Source organism: Cebus imitator, unplaced genomic scaffold, assembly GCF_001604975.1.
Source record: "Cebus imitator isolate Cc_AM_T3 unplaced genomic scaffold, Cebus_imitator-1.0 Scaffold87, whole genome shotgun sequence".
NCBI classification, from domain to species: domain Eukaryota; kingdom Metazoa; phylum Chordata; class Mammalia; order Primates; family Cebidae; genus Cebus; species Cebus imitator.
In genome coordinates this window covers 303835-326437 of record NW_016107402.1, presented here as the reverse complement: position 1 = coordinate 326437, position 22603 = coordinate 303835, and the positions used below count along the sequence as shown (strand labels likewise).

The 22603-nt window shown below is 43.3% G+C and overlaps 1 protein-coding gene across 6 annotated transcripts in view; it reads right to left on the bottom strand.

The window, feature by feature from the left end:
• The window catches only part of ZBTB40 (zinc finger and BTB domain containing 40), an 82607-nt gene that overhangs the window by 12425 nt on the left and 47579 nt on the right, over window positions 1–22603 (bottom strand). For all 6 annotated transcript variants that reach the window (XM_017534484.2, XM_037740638.1, XM_017534485.2 and 3 more), the window contains 10 exons: window positions 17073–17265; window positions 16317–16459; window positions 12514–12706; window positions 10620–10756; window positions 10007–10208; window positions 9509–9642; window positions 7420–7588; window positions 6628–7095; window positions 5640–5846; window positions 1441–1605 (listed from right to left, as the gene is read on the bottom strand). In XM_017534484.2, coding sequence (XP_017389973.1) covers window positions 1441–1605; window positions 5640–5846; window positions 6628–7095; window positions 7420–7588; window positions 9509–9642; window positions 10007–10208; window positions 10620–10756; window positions 12514–12706; window positions 16317–16459; window positions 17073–17265 — 2011 coding nt within the window. The remainder of the gene's footprint in view (window positions 1–1440; window positions 1606–5639; window positions 5847–6627; window positions 7096–7419; window positions 7589–9508; window positions 9643–10006; window positions 10209–10619; window positions 10757–12513; window positions 12707–16316; window positions 16460–17072; window positions 17266–22603) is intronic.

Genomic DNA, 22603 nt, shown 5'->3' with positions numbered 1-22603 from the left:
CCTTCCCCTTTCCTGATGCCCACATAATGCCACTGGGAAAGGAAGACTAAAGCAGAATGTCATTAAAGAGGTCAAGAGGACATCAAAATTGTGGCACTGGATCCAAGCCAAATCTCTCATCTGGAAGCCTATTGTAACTGGATTTTTGGACAGCCTTGTAAACTCCTCGGAGGGCAAAGGGCCACACTTTATATTGCCCCTGCATCACCCAGTGTCTGGCCACATGCTGGGCACTTAGGATCTCTGGCAAAGTCCTTGCTGGCTGGCTGACGACAGACTTGGATGTGTTTACATAAAGCGCACTTGTGAGACACTGTATCTGCCAACAGCTAGAAACTGGTGTGTGGGAAGAGGGCTGGGGAGGGAAGAAGAGTATGTGAGATACATGGCATGCAAAAAAGACAAGCTTTGATGGTGACAAATGGCATCTGAGAGGGTTGCTCTTGTCACCAATAATAATAATATCTGGCATTACTGTACATTTTCTATGTGTCAGGCACGGCGTGTCATGCTTTACATGTGAGCTCATTTAATTCTAATTACAGTCCAAGGCGGTGGCATTATTATTTGCTCTAGTTTGCAGAAGGGGCATTAAGAGGCTTAGAATGGTAAATAAATTTGCTTAAGGCCTCAAGGAAGGTAAGCGTCAGGGTCAAGATTCATGTCCGAGCCCATGTGATTCCAGACTCCAAGCTCTTAACTCCCCTGCTGTGCTGCGCTGTGCTGATTACACTCCTGCTGCAACAAGAGAGGCTGAAGAAAATGTGATGTGGCCAGCCAAATGCCACACTGGCGATTTCCCAATGGTGTGATGAGGAATCACAGAACTTCTTTGTCCTTCCTTCGTGTGTGTGCGTGCGCGTGCACCCACGCACGCATGCGTGCTAAATTAAAGTGTGTCTTTGTCTGTGTCAGTTCTTGTAGAAGGGGAGAAAGACAGGGGCAGACCCCACTAACTGTGTGAAATACAACGGCATTCGGAAGAGAACGCTGGGCAGGAGGTTTTTAAGGGAACATGGCCAAGGACCACTTACGGTGGTAGACATGAACTCAGAAAGTGTCTGGACTGTTCCTATGGGAAAAGGCAGATGGAAGATGGACTAATGGAAATATTCCAGTGCTCTGTGAGCCAATCAGTTATAGAGGTTTTGTCCTTCAAACAGAATTTGCCTCCGTTGGACAAATGGTGCCGGGTGGGCTAAAAAGGAAGATGAGGAAACAGCCTGGCCAGAGAGAAATAATTATCATGTGAGATACCTTAAAATGAGATTCTTCCTGAAACAGGAACGAGGGATTCTGGGTTATGCAGGGGAACTGGTAAGGGGAAGGCACTGAATGGAGCTTGGGTCTGATGAATTGACCCCTCCGCTGCAATTATGACACGCTTTCCCAGTGCCAGGCTGGCACTGAGGGCTTGAGATCCACAATCTCAGTACATACTGTGAAAGGTATGCAGATGGATGGAGAGGCCATTGGCTTGCCGGAAGCCCTTGCCACAGTCCCTGCAGACATAGGGCTTGTCCCCGGTGTGGGTCCTCACGTGGCGGGACAGCTCAATGGACTGGGCAAACACAGCATCACAGTATTGGCACGCATACATTTTCCCTGCAAATACACATGAGCTTATTAGAGTCAGCACTAAACATTTATGGCATTGCTACAAACAAAATCTAGTTCTACAGCACGTATCAGGGAAATATCATCTGGTAGATGACATTAAAACATCAGGCAGTCTGCAATACGCTGGGTGAGATCTGAGCCACCTCGTCACATGGCACCTCACAAACACAGCCGATCACACAGAAGGTGTGACTGTAGTTGGACAAAGGAATAAGGACGGAGTTCTCACTGCACAAGACAACCCATCTGTTCATCAGCCACCGCAAGTATGGAACCCGATACATCCCTGTGCCCGGAAATACGTGCGTTTGGATCCCTTTGCAACATATACTGTGTGGATTTGCAACTGCACACAAAGGTGAGCGACGTGCATTCAGAGAAGAATGAAAGCCTTCTTCCAGTCGCTTGCTCTAAAGTTATTACATATCCCTTGGTTTCTCTATTTTCATATGCACACAATGAGGATATAATGAACAGAATGCCAAAGATTATTAGAAAATGTGGCGAACTGGCATTTGCAGAAAATGCTAGACTAATTGAAACTCCAAGCTCCCTTACAGGCCAAGATAGGAAGCAGGGCAATCAGTGAGGCGAGGCTCCAGAACCCCAGATCCCAGGGTCTACCACAACTAAGGCAAGCAGCCTCATTTTCAGTGTTTATGTATTGGGCTGCGAAATAAGATTTTGTTAGGAAAAAAAAGGATTCCTTGAACGAAGAGGTGAAATTATTGAGGAGCCTGGGGCTTCGTCCTTGACGTTCTCAATCCTCAGTTTCTAGATGATCTTATCTCAGTTTCTTACGCACCCTCTGTACTGGACGGCTCCCGTAGTATAGCTCCAGCTCCCACCTTTCCCCAGAACTCCGTATGTCCACCTCCCCATTGCTCTGCTCTTCACCTTATGTCTAGTAGGTATCTATAGTGTATCATACCCAAAACAGAGCTCCCAATGCTCTAACCCCACCACCCCCACAGCCACCACCCACACACACTCCCACTCCCCGATCTCAGTAAATGGCAGCATCGTTCACTCAGTTGCTCATGGCAAAGCCCCAAAGCCTTTAGTTCCTTTCTTTCCCTCACATCCCCCATCCAATCCACCATGAGTCCTGTCACCTCCATTTCCAAAGATATATCCTAAAACGTGAACACTCTTTACACCCCCACTAACACAACTCTAGTTGAAAACAATATCACCTCTGTGCTGGACGGCTCTAACAGCGTTCCGTTTCCCTCTTGCCCTATTGTAGCTTATTGTCTGGAGTGGCCAGAATTAACTTCTGAAAATGTAAGTTAGATCCTACCATTCTCTGCTCAAAACCCTCCTATGGCTTCATATGGTAGGCAGGATGATGGCCCCTGAAGATGTCCAATTCCTAATTCCTGAAACTTGTGTATATGTTACCATATATGGCGAAAGGACTTTGTGAATGTGACTGAATTAAGGATCTTGTGATGGGGGTTGTCCTAGATTATCCAGATGGGCCCAATGTAATTACAAGGGTCCTCATAAGAGGGAGGAAGAGGCTGGGCATGGTGGCTCATGCCTGTAATCCCAGCACTTTGGGAGGCTGAGGCGGGTGGATCACGAGGTCATGAGTTCAAGACCAGCCTGGCCAAGATGGTGAAACCCTGTCTTTACCAAAAATACAAAAACTAGCCAAATGTGGTGGCAGGTGCCTGTAATCCCAGCTACTCAGGAGGCTGAGGCAGAGAACTGCCTGAACCCAGGAGGCGAAGGCTGCGGTGAGCCAAGATTGCACCACTGCAGCACTCCAGCCTGGGCAACAGAGTGAGACTCCATCTCAAACAAAAAAGGGAGGAAGAAGAGTCAGAAAAGGAGGCATGGCGATGGAAGCAGAGGTTGCAGGGAATGTGGGCAACCTCTCGGGGCTGGAAAGGCAAGGAACAGGATCTCCCCTAAGCTGCCAGAAGGAAGGACTCTGCCGAAAGCTTGAATTTAGCCTCACGAGACCCATTCTGGATTGCTAACCTCATATATTTGGGTTGTTTTAGGCCACTATTTGTGGTAATTTGTTACAGCAGCAGGATAAACTAGATAAACACTTCACATAAAAAACAGAAGTCCTCGCCTTGGCTTCTAAGACCCTCCAACGTCCAGCCTCTGCTAGCACCTCTGGCTTACCTCCTAACGCTCTTCCTCGTTGACTCTGCTTTAGCCCCTTCCAGTTTTCTGCGGTCTCTCATGCAGGTAAAGCTTGTTTTTACTGGGGAGGGGCCTCTGCACTTGAGGTGCTCTCCTTCTAGGTCTTCCACTGGCTCCATCTCTCACTTTGTTTAGGTTTCTCTGCAAATGCTATCTCGCAGAGGCCTTCTCTGATGATACAAAGAGTGCCCCCCAAGCTCTGTCCCATCACTGTGTACCCTGCTTTATGCTTCTTCATAGCAATGTGCTATCTAAATTTATACTACGTATTTGTTTACTGTCAGTTTTACCTAGTGGGAGATGTAAGCCCCATGAGAGGGGTACGTATATTTACAATACCCCACGCCTGAAACCGTGCTCATGGAATTCATTCACTCAGCAAATACTGACTGAGGGCCTACTATTGCCAAGTACTAGCCTGAGTCCCACGGATACAGCAGTGAGAAAAGAAAGACTCACAGCTTGACCCTCACAACGCTGCATTCTAACAGGGAACACTAAGTATAAATGAAGTAACTTACTAAAGTAGATCCTGCATCATATAAGAAGCACTATGGGAGAAAAATACTGCATGGAAGCCAGGGGTGGGGTGCTGAGACCTTACAGAGGGTGATCAGGAAGGAACTCACAGGGAAGGTAAGTGTGAGTAAGGCCTCAAAGGAGGTGAGGAAGTGAAGCATGAGGTGTCTGAAGGGAAGCATCCCCAGCAAAGGGAAAGGTCAGAATAAAGGTCCTGGGGCAGGTGCCTGCAGGCCTGAGGTGTGGCCAGAAAGCTAAAATGGGCAGGCCTAAGAGACAAAGTCAGAGAAGAACCAGGAAACTTAATCACAGAGGGAGGACCTAGGAGGCTATCTTAAGGACACTGGATCTCACAACTGAGTTGGACAAAAAGCCACTGTAGAGTTTGGAGCGGAGAAGTGACCTATATGGTGTAATTTTTTTTAAGTATCAAGAGGAATGGTGATAGCAAGACCAGCTTTGAGGCTACTGTGACAGTCCAGGTCAAACGACGGTTACATTCTAATTTATACAGAAATGCTCTAAACAATACATAGACTCCTCTACGAAGCCTTCCCTGACAATGTACCTCCTCCTCCCCTCCATCTGGACTACAGACTCCTTCTCCGTCCTTCCTCATCATGCTGGTGTTATTCTGCATCATATGGCTGACAAGCTGTAGTATAATGGGCACGGTACTCCCCTTCCCCCTTCAGGCCATAAGCTATGGAACACAGGAATCCCAGCTCAGCCCCTTGGCATCTCCCACTGCCCGATCCACAGTAGGTACTCAGTCAGGGTCTTTCTCATGCTTGAACTCAACCTCAAAGATCAAAGAATTTTATGTAAATTCAAAAACCGCAATGACTTTTGCATGTTGTATTTGTAACCTAATGCAGCCATAGGAGGTCAGCCAGCCTCTTTCAAAAACTCTCCCAGTAAGCAGTTTACACGTCTGTGCAGAGCTATTCCCAGTTGTCTGTTTGCCTAGAGATTGTGCATTGTTTTTAAAAATTTTTTTATTTTTAACTTTTGTGGGTACATAGTAGGTGTATATACTTATGAGGTACATGAGATGTTTTGATACAAGCATGCAATAAAAAAAAAATCACATCATAGAGAATGAGAGATCCATTCCCTTCAGCATTTACCCTCTGTGTTATAAACAATCTAAATTACACTGTTTATTTATTTAAAAATGTACAATTAAGTTATTATTGACTATAGTCTCCCTGTTGTGCTATCAAATGGCTTTGTTTGTAATTTGAGATATATAGCACACTTAATCCAAATGGGGTTTAGGCAGCTCACAGTGGAAGTCTGCAGGAGAAATGAAGAGCTGCACCCCGCCTTACCTTCCGAGTGCTTCTTCTTGGTGTGATAGGCCAAGGCGGAGGCCTGGGTGAAGGTCATGAGGCAGTGCTTGCACATGAACGGGCGGTCTCCGGTGTGAAGGCGAAGGTGGTTCTTCAGGGTGGAATTGGCTGCGAACTTCGCCCCACACTCTTCACAGGAGAAAGGCTTCTCGTCAAAGTGCTCCGTCAGCTTGTGGTACTGCATGCCTAGGGAAGCCACGCATACCGGGGCCAGAAGGGATGCTACTAATCAGTGTATGAATCTAGCACAGGATGCCAAGAGCACTGTCTCAGGCCAGGCCTCCAGAGGAAGCACAGCACCAAGCCCAGGGTGCCAGGCCACGCTAGTGCCCACTGCACACATCCACGCTGCTCTTTTGCCCACCAGCTGGCATCCCCAAAGTCACCTGGCCTCACTCCTGGATGGATCTGGTAGAAAGTGAGGCTGGGCTTATCTCCCCCATTCCCCCTCTCTCTTAAAGAAGATCCAGCTACCCAGAACTAGGGAAACTCAACTCGCCTTCATGAGGTTTATCCAGATTCTTAGGATAAGGGAAAATCATTCTGACTATACATCCCATAATTTCCATGACTCGTTTGTTACCAAGAAACAGGTGGCACATGGGAACACGAGCCAGGTATTAAGTAGCAAGCTATTACTGTAAACAATAAGAGCTATATGCTGTTGTGTGCTTGCTCTATTACAGCACAGCACTAGTGTTTAGCTCTGTTACCTTAAGTCTTCATAACAATCCAACAAAGTAAGTGGTATCAGGGTGCTGCTTTAACAGATTTGGGGAAATCAAAGCTCAGGGGGCTGATTCCAAAGCCCATGCTCTTCTCAAAATATTACCCTGCCTCTGTAGGAATCTGCTCTATTTTCTAAGCCCACCCACCACCCTCATTGCATACAACTAGGGGCAAGGCCTGAAATCCAAACAATAAAACCCACAATTATCATCCTGTTACTCTGCCTTCTTGAATGTACCTGAGGCATGGGCAAATTCTCTCCCACATAGGTCACATGTCACTGGAAGCCTCTTTTTCTTCTTCTTGGGGATGTCAGCCTCTCCGCCTGCACCATGGGCCTCCAGCTGATGTTTCTCCAGCTCCTTCTTAGAATCCTTGGTCTCGCTGCACTCCTTACACTGCACCTGTTTGCTCTTGGCCACGCGGCAGCGCTTCATGTGCACCTTCAGGCGGCAATAGAAATGGAAGCTTTTGTCACAGGCCTTACAGACAAAGCTCTTCTTGGCGGGGTCTGGGGAGGCAGAAGCCTCTTTCTCTTGCTGTCCTGGCAAGGAAGCAGTCTCTCCTTGATCGTTCTGTTCCCCAGGCCGGCTGTCTTCTTTGGCTGGCTTGGCTGCCTTTTCATCTTCTTTGTGGTTGGCTTCAAGGTGAAATTTATTACTCACCTTCCATGTTTCCTTCTCTCCATCTTCCTTAGTAAGGATACCTGCATAAGAGAGACATCTCGTGGCTCTGGGAACTCTGTTTCTCTTTTCCTTTATACCTTTTCTAACACACTTCTTAAAGGAGACTAGAGACTACTTGAGATCCTCAAAAACACTCTGAAGTCATATCATTGTCCTCTTTACTTTCTAATAAACACAAAGAACATTTTCCTCTACGTCTCACAGTTTTTTTAGGTATTGAGAACATAAAAAATGAATGTGTAACTTAAGGTTGTGATAAACTCTTACATGGACTTCTGCCTCTTTCTTCAGGAAACAACCTGGGGTCCTGCAGGAACCCCCTTCCTGCCCAGCCCATTCCTTACCAGTGTCTGCTAACTCCTGCATGACGGGCTGCAGGCCTGGGAAAGATTTGTGGACACTGCACAGGAGGTGGCATATTTCAATGGCCGAGACCGATCTTTCCACAGCTCTGCCCAGCGCTGCTCTCACAGAAGCTTCAGGGCTGGCTGTCTCAGAGGAAATGCTCAGAATCTAAATGAATACCAGGAGACAAAGGTGTGGGGTTAATCTCAGCAGATTTTCTCCATGGTTTTCAACTTAAAAAAAAAAAAAAGCTAATCCCAGGAAGGCATTGCTCCATTTATAAGCAGTTTATATATCGCCTTGTGATAAATGTGGTGGACAGCTCTGTTTGCCAAAGAACAAGAAAACTAACAAAGCAAAAAAGAGAAGCATGGATCCAGATAAATGTACAAATACAAAGATACATGCAGGGAAGCATAAAGCATTTTCTATAAGAAACAGCATCTCAGAAACTAGGAGTCTCTTGAAGACCTTTTCTGGATCTTAATATTAAAAGCTTGAAAAGCTATAGGATTTGGTCATTGGTGTGTCTGTCTTGAAAATCAGGATAAATTTTCATAATATGTAATTGTCTCAATGTCTGGAAGTAATTCTGCATGATCAGTGGCTTTGTATTTTTAGACACTTAGATGTACCCGTTTAAACGTCATTTTCTTTCACAAAGAAACTCAGCATTTTAAAGAAGGTTCAAATAGAAGCTTTAAAGAGGCCAAGAATATTATTTCAAAGCCATTGTCCTCTTTCAAAATGTTAGAGCTATCAGCAGAAAGAGTCGGTGCACTGAGAAAATAAAGCTAAACCATCCACAGATGGCCAAACGGAATTTTCATTTTGGAAGATATTTTATTTCTGCTCTTTTCAAGTCTATCTAAATAAACCTGATGTCCCTGGAGGCAGGCATGAGACTAATTAGTGAGGCTAAAACTGATCAACTGCAGAAGCCCCATCTCTGAAGTTGTGGTGTGCTGGAGAGAGTCTAGCAGATGAATCTTTCCTCTGAAGCCCCACAGAAATGTGTGCCATCTTCTTCCCATCTGAGTCAGACCAACATGTGGCTGTCACCTGTATAGAGACAGTTAGAAGCCAGCCCTTCTGCACACCTTCCACACCTACCTGAATCAAAAGGGCACTACACTTGACTCTGTAGTTTAATTTCCTGTTCTTTTCTTGTTCTTCCCCACTCAAGATGCTCATGATCCTGGGCTAGACACCCATGAATTCCCCTAGTCCCCACCTGGTACTCCTGGGATGCTGGCCACATTGTGTGAAGCCTTACAGAAAATGAGCTGGCACTATTTGCTACCCCATATGGGCAAAAGCTTTGTTCTATCTATGTTTATCTTGGCTCTTTCTAGAAGCCAGAATAGAACATGTAATAAGACCAGTTTTACTTTCCTTCATCTGAGACAAGCTGCTTCTTAGAACAGGTAAGAGAACATCATCATGACTCCAGGGGATACTAGGTTTAGACAAATGGAATAAATTGGTTTGAGTCATAGGAACCTGGGTTCAAATCCTTACATCATCTCCTCCCTACCAGAGCATTTTAGATACTAACTTAACCTCTTGGGGCCTGGGAACCCTTGTCTATAAAATGTAATAACATCACCCGTCATGTAGAGCCAGAAGGATTAAAAATGCAAATGTGTTAGTAAGCATTAGCTTACCATGAGGCACAGACATTCGTTCCAGCCAGGCATGGTGGCTCACGCCTGTAAACCCAGCACTTTGGGGAGGCTGAGACAGGTGAATCGCTTGAAGCCAGAAGTTCGAGACCAGCCTGGCAAACATGGTGAAACCCCATCACTACTAAAAATACAAAAAATTAGCTGGGCATGAGGATGTGTGCCTGTAATCCCAGCTACTAGGGAGGCTGGGGCAGAATTGCTTGAACCCAGGAGGCGGAGGTTGCATTGAGCCAAGACTGCGCCACTGCACTGAAGCCTGGGTAGCAAAACAAGACCCTGTCTCGAAAAAAAGAAGGAAAAAAAAACCCAATGAGATGTTGGTTCCTCCCTCAGGAATGAAGACAGTCCCAGGCAACAACTGTAAAACTCTCCGGCATTCTGCTTTTCGTGCCCACCACACCTCTTTCAGAGTCTCTGCCAGGCGCTCCTCCTCTGAGGTACAGAACCTGCACTCAATCTTCTGTTGGATGGCCTCCGAGATCAATTGGTTATGCCTCAGGAGTGTTTCCAAAGTGGCGCGTTCTGGGGTGGTCACTGAAACAAACGGGGATCAGAAACCCGTTAGTCAAACAATGACTACCATTTTTCCTTCACCCTTCCTCCACTCAACTCTTCACAATGAAAACGCATTTCCCTTATCTCCTATCTGAGGCTGGCAGTGGGGAAAATGGCAAACGGCACTGTAATCAGAGTATAATAATCACGTAAGCTTAAGATAATTACAGCATCTACTTTTTAAAAGGTTTACAAACTCTCGTGTCCTTGAACTAAACTGCCAGTCGTCACTTCCAATGGTAGGGATGTGGGTGACTACTGCAAGAGAGCTCTTCCTACTTTCTAGGAAGACTGACAGTAATCTCTAATGGGGAAAACTCCTCCCAGAGGTCAGGTAACTTACCTGCCCGGAAGAAAGCACCGGCACCAGGCTCCCTTCCTATTTCCTCCATGAGCAGGTCCAGTGAACAGGGCTTTGTCTCCTGAACCACCAGCAGCAGCTGCCAAACGGCTGTGGCAGAGAGTGTCTGCTTTTCCAGAACCGCTGATACCAGGGAACTGAAACCACCTGAACCAGAGTCACGTTTCACAAGCTTCTCCATGACCTTCAAGATGGGGCACAAACACGCACGTAAGAGACTCTCTAGCCACTGGCCCCGCTGCAGAGCTGTAAGTCTAGGTATTGGGTTACAGTGAACATATGTTGGGGAAGGAGTTTTTCAACATCCTTCACCTCTCTCAATCTGAGAGGTTTCTTACACATGACAAAGACAAAGTTCTTCATTTCTCCTTTTGAATGCCTTTCCTTATTACCACAGACATTAGAACTCCACGTTAGAAACTGAGTTATCTTCTATTTCTCCTCTACTTAGCAATTCTCAAAATGGCTACATATGTATATTTACAGAAAATATAAATATGTGTGTGTGTGTGTGTGTGTGTGTATATATATATTCATATTTTTTCCTTCTTTCTCATTTTACCCTCCCCTTCATCTGTTTCTCTCCCTCTCTTACCTCTCTTTCTCCAGGGGCTAAACTTGTCATGTGTGAGATCATCTTTAATAATATCTGGTTGTCTGTGAAAATCTCAGAGAGGTTTTCATGATAGCGTCTCAATAGCTCAGTCCCATAATCATCAGGGCTTGGTTGGACTGTAAAGATATTAGGAAAACAACGATATTTGCTGCAACAAAACCTCCTACAGAAGACTCCAGGATGTTACAAATCAGAGCGGAAGAGTGATCAGCACAAGACCTCAGTGTCCTCTGCAGAGCCCTGGCTTGGGGCCTCATACACATATGTTCAGAGCTCCTCTGCCTACGCTTCATCGCTTGGTGCTTCAGGGTCACAAAACCATTAACACTTTGAAAGACAGTGCCTGGTGGTAGGAGCCAGCAATTGCTCACCAGGGGGGTAATTAGAAGGCTGTACTTATAAGAGACTCAGATGTGCAGATTCAAGGGGGGGGGGGTGTCTGTCAAGCCTGAGGGAGAGGATCCGTGTGGCGATCCTAAAGACAAACACGAATCAAGGTTCTGCATGTGAAGCTGACCTGTGGTTTTTCTATTTAGGTGCCCGTTGGGCCAATTTGTTAGGTTCTCTCTTCCAAGAGGTCATATTTACTGGAAAGTTAAGAAAAATCAAAACTATCAAGCATTTCTCTTAGCTTTGCAGATATTTAAAAATGTACTCCCTTCTTTATCCCAGTAACTCCACCTCTGGAAATGCAACCTTAAGAAATTATCTGAAGGTCTTTGTCTATGTACAAATTGTCAATGCACAGTCTGTGCTGATAATGACAGTGAAAGCAACAACAACTAATGCTTACTGAGTGCCCATGCGTCGGGCACGGTGCGAAATGTTTTACATGGATTATACCCGCCACGAAAACGTAAAGTGATAGGTACCACTCTTACCCCATTGCACACAGAAAATGAGGCTCAGAAAGGTTAAGTCACTTGCTCAGGGTACTTCAGCTACAGAATGCACTCAGGTTGCAGTCCCAGGGAGTCTGACACTAATGCCTGCAGTCCTAACCATTATGTTCCATCTGCTCTGAAATAAGGGCATGAATAATACACCATATACATCCTTATGATGGAAAACTATACAGGCTTCAAAAACTAGGATTGTGGGGAGATTTTCTGAACTATAGAAAAGAATGCCCCTGCAATGTTACATGGGGGAACCATACAATTATATAATATGATAGTATCTCAATATTATAAAAATGATAGATCAAATATGTCAAGGTGTTAATATTGACATACTTGAGTGGCAAGATTTTAAATGGTTTTCTTCTTTATATTTGGAATTGTCCAAGTTTGTACAAATACATACTACCTTTATAGGCTAGGAACAAATATCCTTTTTCTGAAAACCGTCTGAGGCCTAAATGCTCTAGGATAGGAAAGAGTTGGTTTGAGTTGGAATGTCTTTCTAAGGAATAGGATATGGACGCGTTTCCCCAAGCTGAGCAGACACAAGAGTGAGTTCTGTGGACTGCTGGAAGCAAAGAGCACTCTGGCGGAAAAGTGGCGATTGGGATTTGAGGCTTTGCCGCTCCTATTTGTGAATAGAGTTGACAGGATGCTGAGCCTCATGAGCACATTTGCTCCTCTGGCTTTCACAGATGATCCTGGACAGCCCTGGGAAAGCCACATGTTAATAAATCCTGAGCCACAGGAACACCATGACGGAGCTTAACCGAGAAGAGTCACTCTCAGATTTCAGATCTTAACTCCAGAGATATTGAGAATTATCGATTGATGACAGCTAGTTTCTACTCTGCAGTGACATTTCTTAATATTATCTTATCTCCCCAGCATGGAGCCAAAAGGGTGTTTCAAGCTATAATAATTTTCTGGAAGAGTGGTTTCAGTCCAGAGAGTCGATGATTAACTAATACCTGTGGCGCTTGGCAAAGTGGCTAATTTCTCCAACTTCTCTAGCAGAAGGCCCAGGTTTGGGAAAGTCATCTTCACAGCCTGGAGGAGTTTTACCAAACTCTCAGCAGTCAGGGTCTTCTCTTCAGTCATTCTGTGCAACAAATTTTCTATTGTCTCCTTGGGTGTTCTGTCCTCACAGCAATTCAGAATCACCTGCAGTGGCAAGCAATCAACCAGATACCAGTTACTGGCAATTCAGCACTGATCTGACACACTACTGGAAAACCTAGCGAGACAGCATCACAAGGTGCCCCATCTCCAAGTCCTCCTCTGTTGATCTCCAGCATCATTTTTTTTTCATAGTTTCTTCCTTATTCTGTTACAATAGAAATCTAAAATAATCTCCAAACGAGTAACTGTGAGAATCTTTCTTTCTCAATTGCAGGTCTGTGTATCTGCTCTGCCTCCAATGGCTTGTATTTTGTGAAAATATTCTTAAACCAGGCCTGTATGATGCAGCCAGTAGCCTATCTCTAACCTGGTTCTTTAGCTGTGGCTTGTTTGGACACTGAGATTGAGAAACACAGATTGAAATTAATATAGTTTCATGTTTTTTGATCTTTTAGTAAAGTTCACAATATTAGCATAGGTTATAATTTCAGAGAAATTATATTGTTTTACTTTATTTGTACAGTGATCTGAATACTCAGATAATTTGTACATTAGGTCTGTGGACTCCAAAATAATAGATTTAAAGTGCCTTTCTGGATTATTTTCTTGTGAAATTCTTTATTATCCATTCCTCTCATTCTCAACAGCCACACACATCAGCTCCAGTTATAATTTAACAATTCCGCTCCTTTGTCCTTCCTTGGTATGTTAGAGGATTTTGAGTCAAAAGGGCATAGAACTTTAGCAAAAGGATGAAAATAAAACACGTGACAGATATTTTACCGATATTTTTATATTACAATAGAACCATTTCTTAATGGACTATGGCATAATATGCATAACTTAGCTCTTATGGAACTGATAAAGCAGGGGATTATTTCAATACGCGTAATCTACAGATTCACAGGAGCTGAATTTTGAGCTTTCCTTTGGGAAAATGCCAGCTCCTAGTCATGGTAGTATGCCAGAGGCCGCCATTATCAAATTAACTTCCGTTTTAAAATAATGAATTTAGCTTTAAAACCAAATTGGTTTTATATATATGAAAGGAATATATATATATATAATAAATCAAGTTGTTATATTCTTTGTCAGTACAGAACATAGTCCTTCTCTTTAAGGTCTAATATACAGTAGGTATCTACTAAATAAATCATAAGTTAAAAATTAAGAGCTTGTATCTAAACACCATACTGATTTCAGAGCTAAATCTTGGTTCCTAAGCAATAATCTGACACATAAAGAGGCAGCCAGATGCCAGTAAGAGTAAGTATAGGCTTTAAGGCCAGACAGACCTAGTTCAAATTGCAATTCTACTATTTATTGCCTGTGTGACCTTGGGCAAGTTATTTAATTCTTCAAGCCTTATTTTCCTCACTTGCAAAAGATAACAATACCAACTCTTGCACAGTTGTTCGGAGGATTCTGTAAAATGAAGGTGCTGTTTGTATAGCCTTGCCTAACTCCTAGAACATATGTGATCTCTAAGAAATGACAGTGTTACTGATACCATTAGGGAGAAATACACATAGGGGTTAAGAGAATGTGCTTTGATTAGAAGTCTGGTTCCTAGTACTGGCCCCAAACAGCTGTGTCTTTGGGTGAGCTGCTCCACCTCCCTAGGCTCTGTTTCTTCATCTTTAAAATACGGGTAGTATCCATGACATCATAAAGTTGCTGTGAGGGTGAAACATTTAAAAAGTCCTCAGCATGTTGCATGGCACACAGTAAGCAATAAATAAATGACAGCTACAGTAATCACCCCTTTTTTTCTGTTTCCAGTCCTGATGTAAATATGTTCCTAGTTACTGCTTCTTACAAAACCCAACATACTTATAAAGGCCATGGCATCCATTGTTAGCACACTTTCTTAACAGAAAAAAAGTTCAAAAAGGCCTGGTACACATTTCACACGATGTCAAAATACCGTGGCTATTCAATCAACATTCACTTCTCTACTCCCACTTTATTAGGCTGCTTCAGCTTTCATGAGAAGGAATCGGTTAATGAAGCTCTGGTGGACCCCCAATCTTAAGAAGTGTTTTTGTGATTTATAACTAATTTAAGCTCTTCTGCTTCAGCTTTCTCTGTCAAGTAAACTGAAAGTGACAGTAGAAAATGACAGTGTGGTCTATCTTGCTGCAGAGAATGAGGCTGAGTTTGGACTCTATCTATAAATGCTGTTTTACCAAGATAATGAAACAGTTCAAAGGACACATTCAATCTAGCTAATAAGGAAAAGGTTTGAATGAGTAATTGAATGAAATAATAAAGAGGGAATCGGGAACTTCTAGAGCTATAAGCAACTTACTTAAATTGAGTGCCAGAAATTACACTTAATTTGAAGACTAAGGGGAAAAAACAGAAGTTTAATCTTTGTATATTTTCTTTCTTGAAGAAGTTCAAAGGACTTAAAAATTTAAAAACAATTAATTCATAAAATGTAATTTTGAGATTAAAGGTTGTTCCCATTGCATGTGTGCGTGCACACATGTGCGATATAACATCATCGAAAAAAATAAAATCAAGAATCCAGTCCTCACTGTAAATTCAGTGCTTAGCCATTATACCAGTGGTTTCTAAACGTTTTCTCTCCTCAACACTTAAGTCACTTCCCACAGTTTCAGGAATTGATGCCACAAAAGTACTCTATCCCTATTCCTTCTTTCCAGATATAAAAATATTTTTAGCACAAAGTTGAAATCAATAACACCAACAAACATAGTTATCTACTTGCCTCGAGAAGTCATGCCAGCAGTTTTATGAGGATTTTAGTAGCTAGCTGGTGGGAGAGTAAATTGGTGCAACCTTCCTGAAGGGCAATTTGGCAACATGTATCAAACACTTGAAAATTTTTATACTCTTGATTTCAAAATTCCACTTCTTAGAAATTCTTGGAAATTATACTAAGGGAATAATTTAAGAGGTATGCAAAGATTTGTGTGCAAGAGTGTTCCTCACAACATCACTTATAATAGCCAAAAAAAATGGACACAAATGCTCAATGATAAAAGAATTAATTATGGTATGTCCATTAGACAGGATACAAAATCCATATTATAGGTATAGACATGTATTAACGTATCAGGTAAAAAGCCAAGTTAGAAAACCATATGTTCTGTATAACCCCACCCTGGGATGACTCAAATGAGAAAGAAGGGGAACACAGGCTTCAACATGTTTAGCAGTGTCATCTCTGAAATTAGAATTTTTAAATTTTTGATTGGTTTCCCAATTTTCTACATACTTCAAATATACAGTACAGCACATTTCTATAAAGGGGAAAGTGCCATAATGATTACAAATTGCCTCAACATTTGAACTCTTGATACAGTTGTTTACAGTAAAAACTGATTGAGTCAGAGCAGGAACAGCATCCATCCATCCATCCATCCATCCATGTACCCACACGTTCATCAGTCCATCCACCCACCCACCCACACATTCATCCATACATCCACTTCCCATATGGCTCTGCGTGCAATGCCCTCAGTAAGCTGCTTCGAGGAATGCAATGGGACATGAAACAAGCACCTCAGCTTCAAGGTGCTTACTATGCAGTATGTATTAAAATACTGCAAAGTATAAAGTGAATGTGCCACAAAATAATTTTTGAATTCAGAAGGAGGGAGGAGACGCTTGACACAGTTACCCTTTTTTCAGTGCCAGTCAGGAATTCCTCCTTGGCTGTTTCGAGGAACTCCATAATAGGCTTCAGCTGTGTTACACACTGTATCAGGTCCTCTTTGTGTTCTAGTAACAGAACAGACAAGGTCTTTCCCTCCTCTGTGCTCCCTGGGGGAGAAAGAGTTAGAGACACATAAGAGAAGTTAGTCAATTTGAAGAAAATGACAGCATGGTTTGTCAAGAGAGATCTAACAGAATAGTAAAGTGATTTTCAGCTTATTCTGAGCACCTGAATGCAGAATCTCTTTTACAGAGGAAAATACTTTATTATTCTGTTTAAACTCTATGAAAGGAAAAATGTTTCATTTATCTGTCGAAACACAAAGCTGCAGAGCCAGCCAGAGGTTAACTTCTGGTTGGCAAGGCCACTGCTTTGTGCCTAACCCAAATGAGAGAAACCTCAGCCTTTAAGTGCTGTCAGCGAACCAGTACACCCTGGGCACTCAAGTCATTGATTTGGATGCGTGGCTTTTTGAAGGACAGGAGAACATGGATGATATTCTCCAACTTCAAGGTGTCAGACTAGTTAACTGTGGGATAGAAATGGAGACTCAAATTTAGTTGGTATATATTTAACATGCAGCTTCTGGAATTAGATATGAAACTTATGTGAAAACCACTTAATAACTAAGCCACCAAAGAAATGTATCATTGGAACGAACTTTATAGCATCATCCCAAAATAAAATCCCGCCATTCCAATGGATAGGATCTTCTCCTACCTTTTGGCTGCACTGCGTCTACATCTTCTGGCTTCCTGTCTAATAGTGCTGTTTTTACTGCAGGATTAGAATCTTGGTACAGCCTCAACAGGGACACGACCGTCTGAACATCCAGGCTCTCCTCTCTTACTTTACCCAGGATTCTCTGGAATGCTGAACGTTCTCCTCCACCCTCCAGACATTTCACTATAGTCTATGGAACAAAAGGACCCAGAAAGATAGATTAGCAAACCACAAGAACCACCGCTCCTTGCATTTGGCAAACAAGGCCCTCAACAGTTTGATTCCCGCCTGCTTCTCCTGCAGCTCCTCACCCACTGCGCTTTCTTCCCGGGTGGCAGTTCCAACAAGCCCTGCGGCCCCACGCTCCTACCCCATCTTCTGGAGGACTCCAATTCCACGACTCCATGCACTAACCTTGCTCAGGGGCTTCCTCTGCTGGGAGGCCTTTCCCAGCCATGGGCCCTACCTCCTCTTCACTGCTTTTAATTGGACATTTTTCACACTATAACTATTTTTTTTTTCTCCGACTAGACTTCTTAAAGACAGGGATAATGCTTTCTAGGGCTCTGTATGCCTAGCAAATAGCATAGCCTGGCACACAGTAGGGGCTCAGTGAACTTTTAACAAACTTAATGTACTTCTTACCTAATTATACCTTTCTGAATTTTATGGCATTTTAAGCATTTCATTGGCAAGGATGTCTGAATTTAAATTTAATGAACTGTCATTTTATTATTTGAGAATGCAATTAAAATCTCACAATTTAGGAAAAAAGAATACCTTAATCATTTACATTATAAATGACAGACTATTTAAAAAGACATGGGCCTTATTAATTTTAGATATAGTCTGTAACAATTAAGGCTAACAATGTGTTGGCTTGTAGTTGCCAGCTGTAAGAACACATGACTCACATGTTAATTATCCCACGTGAATGACTGCTTTCAGCCTGAAGGGGCTTCGCAGTTTCTTCCCCTAACCAACATTTATATAATGAGCGTTGCCTCTGGCTTTGTGCCACTTGACCTTTCGGTGGCATTTGGCAGCATTTCTGTATCACAATTCTCTTCTGATTTCAGCAGCACTGAAGCATTTGGGATAAGAACTTGCCTTCCTGACCACTCCCGTTCAGCCTTTCCCACTGGTTCTTCTTCTAAATCTATAACCATTAACAGCACCTAAGACTGGTCTCAATCCTTTATTTTTTTTCTCCTTTTATATTCTCCCTTTTGAAAAGCTCTCACATATCTAGCTTTAACTGTCACCTTTATGCAAACTACTCTGAAGAGCAGCTCTAATCCTGCGCCCTTTCAACCCAGAGCTGCCACACACTTTCCGCTGTACACACCTTATCCTCCAGAGGGCTCAGGGGTGCATACAAAACCAAACTCATCATCTTGACTCTTCGAGACCCTTCTAAGACATAAACAACCCCAGCGGTAAAATAAACAAAATTAGCATTCCTTTCTTTGGTCTGACAGAACATCTTTCATGCAAATGCCAGGAAGGTCAATTGGAAGGTAGGATTGATATTTCTATTTTAGCAATAATGAATTTACTTGAAAAAAATCTAATAACCAAAACTGAGTTTCACGGCTTTATACTACAATCTACCTTTGATGTTTTTAGTGTCAAGATTATAAAATAGAAAGTTTTTCTAACAAGCGTCTTTAGAGAGCAAAAGGTTAGTTTTCTACACATCGACACATCTCCCCACCACATTGAAGGAGCTCATGAAGACTGTATCAACACAGCAAAATTTAGCTAGACAGCAGGCATTACAAATTCTGATAGTAATTATATGTTTAAGATTTTTATGTAGAGAGATTTTCTCTTTCTCCTCTCCTCCCAAATAGGAGCTATAAATGAGTTAGACCTTGTGTTTCTTGGCTTTGCTTTAGCTTGCTTCCTAATCACAGAATGCCTGCATAAAGAAAGCTAAATTAAACTTTAAAGTTTCCTGTGTTTTTTGGTCATCTCCAAAAGTAGACAGAGACAGAACACACTTTAATAATCCATATCAGCATACCATTAGCGTAAGTAACTTCTGAGAACCTAAGGTAACTCCTCTTCTACTTAAAAAATAATAAATAAGAAATGAAGACATCAGTTGAATGCTTAATCCCCTTTGGCTAAACTAAATCAACTTTTCATGCTTTTGTTAGTTGGCTTGAAATCTCTTTAAAATGCCTTTTCACTGACAGTAGTAGGGACCCCAAGGCAGGCAGCCTCTAAAATGGATCCCAGTGATACCTGACTCTGGATATTCATGCCCTTGGATTGAACCTCATGACTTGCTTCTGAGAGAGAATATGGTAAAAGTTACAGGATGCTACTTGTGAGGTCAGGCTGGCATGACTTCCATCTTGCCTGTGTGTTCTCTCTCTGCCCTTGCTCTGGGAGATGCAAGCTGCCATGTTGTGAGCTGCCCTACGGAGAGGCCCATGTGGCAAAGAACTGATGTCTCCAGCCAACAGTCAGGGAGTAAGCTTGGAAGTGGATCTTCTGAAGCCTGCCAACAGCCATGAGAGTGGGCTTAGAAAAACCTACTCCCCCGGCTGAGCCTTGAGATGTGGCCCTGGCTGACACCTTGACTGCAGCCTGTGAGCTGCTAAGCCAGAAGACTCAGCTAAGCTGTACCTGGATTCCTGACCTACAGGAACTGTGGTAATAAATGTTTGCTGTTTGAAACTGCTAAGTTCTAGAGCGATTTGTGATCAGCAATGGATAATGAATACAGAGCCACTTGCTGCTAATTGCCTCAGTAAACATGTTTCTTCCTATTTTCCCTTTCCTTCCTGCCTGCCTTTTGTGCATCTCAATTGATACAGCATACAGCTCTCTCATTCTAGCCTAGGCCAGGCCTTTTTTTTCCACCTGAAACTCCCGAATATCCCAAATCCACATCTCTCAGTATCCAATTTGTCTGGCATTATCATCTGAGCCAGTGGGGAAGACAAGCTTTCATCAGTGGTGGCATTTGATACGCTTCTCATTATCCTCTCTGCTGTCTCCCTCTCTGCAGAACTACTCATCAGTGAAATTAAAACATTTGTTCACTTCATTGCTCAACAGTGATGCTAGGGTTGACCATCTGGGAAGAGAACCACGGGAGGGCTGACAAAAGGGCCAGGAGAGGGCGGTTAGCTGCCTAGACGGCCCTGCTGTCTCTGCTTTTTCTTTCAGAACATACTGGGGACCTCCACCAATGCCAGCACTATTATAACAGTTACTCCATCAGCCCCCTAAAGCTGCCTAGGGCTCCACAATGGAATAAGCAAGCCCTTAGCTGCAACAGTTTCTCTGCCTAAACAGAAGGGTGTCACATATTAGGATAACCAGGGATTCACCAATTACTACCATGTAACACAACTCCAAAAGCTGAACCAAAACAGAGTTCTGCTGAAAGGGCTAAGTTCTTTAACCATACATTTGGAACTAACTCTTGACTCTCAGGGTTAAAGGTACTTCAACAAATTCATGTTAATGCATGGTCACAGAAGTAATCAAGTACTTTACCTATGAGTGAAATATAGGTAAATATATTTCAAGAGGAGACCATTTATTTTCCCTCTATAGGTGAAAAACCATTTAATCTTTCCCTTAACTCAAGCCTTTTAACTGAGTTTACTTATTTACCACAATTGTTTGCCTACTACCTTCAGCTCTGTTTGAGTTACACTATATTCCTGTTCACTCGGGCCTCCCTTGACTGCCGAGGGCTGGCTGATGGCAATAATGATAGAGACTACAATTGCTCAGCACCATCTGGACACCGTGCCATCTACCTTCCTCCTCGCACCAGGCCTGGGAGGCGTCACTACTACTACTTTAGATGAGCTTCAGGGAGGTGAAGTAACTTGCCTAAGGTCACAGGTCTAGTAAGCAGAGCGGCTGGATGAAACACTGTCATTCCATAGGCCTTTCACCTAGCTCTACGTCCCAGATTTAAGCATAATCAAATCTATTTACACCGGATTCTATTAGACTTATCAGAATCAATAACGCTTTCGAACACTGTATGTAGACAATCTATATCAATTTTCTTGGTCTCAATGAATATAAAGACTGGTGCACAGTAGATGCTCAATAAATGTTTAACTAAATGAAATTCCCTTGCCATAAAACCATTAGCTCTTCTATCTATGGCTACATATCTTAGGCCTAATGATTAACAGAAAGAAGACTTGGGAAAACAACTTATTTTCACCTTTCACAGACCTGTAAAATGAATCTCCTTAATTCCCTCTCAAGAGGGCAACACAACCCTGTCAGTGAACAGAGCCCTCAAAACACAGACCTGCACTATTTGACAAACCTCCAAAGTAGCGACATGGCTGAAAACATCAGATTCACATAGGAGAAGAGACTCGTTTGCCTTTGAAATAAAGTTGAAGGAGAAAAAAATGCTACTAGATCTTCAGCTTTGGGAGTCTTTCTAGATTGTTAGGTGAAGAGTGGATCAAAAGGCACAGAAATCAATAGTAGATAGTTATCTCCTTATTCTAGTCGCAGACCCACTTTGCTGTCTTCACAATTAATTAAAAGCAGAGACACAGCTAGGAATAAAGAAGGAAGACAATTCCAGCCTTCATCTTTCTCCCGTGCTGGATGCTTCGTGCCACTGAACAACAGACTCCAAGTTCTTCAGCTTTTGGACTCTTGGACTTACACCAATGGTTTGCCAAGGGCGCTCTGGCCTTTAGCAAAAGACTGAAGGCTGAACTGTCGGCTTCCTTACTTTTGAGGTTTTGGGACTCGGACTGACCTGCCACTGGCTTCCATGCTTCTCAGTGTGCAGACGACCTATCATAGGACTTTATCTTGTGGCTGTGTGCCACCTACCACGCCTTTGACCACTTTCTGTTGAACTGCACCCAAAGTTAGAGCAGCTGCTACCATTTCTGTCACCGTGAGGGCAAGCCTTTCTGAGAGTGGAGGTCACAAAGGGGAAGCATTGGGGAGAAAGAACCCAGGTCCTGTTGATGGTGTTGCCATACCTGTAGCCAGCCATGGCCAGAGCTATCTCTCTTCCAGACTATGAAGTCACAGGAGCCAACAAGTTCACTTTTTGCGTAAGCCAGTTTGGACCAGTAGATTGCACACAGAAGGCACTCAAAGGAATCCCAGAAGCCCAGCAATGGAAAGAGCCTCACAATTCAGCTGGCTTGGCGTTCCTTGTGGTACATGAATGTGTTTATAACGTCCTTGCTGACATTCCCACGTCTACCTCAACTTAGTTGTTTTAGTATCAACATGGTGCCTCCCAGGCAACGTGGTGACCTGGATGAGAACTGGATCTCTGATGCCTCCATGCTTCTGAGCACTGCCTGGTCTACAGGGACCATGGATGGCGTCTGAATCCCCAGTGAAATTCCCTGAGCCTCACAGTCCCAATGGGGCCTGTCTGTCACTGAGTTGCAAGCCATGCTCAATCCCTGGGGATGCTGAGTGCCGTTAGTGGACACGTGATGTCAGCTAAATAAAAACAATTTTCAGCCTCCAGAAAGTATCCCAGGCACTCACAA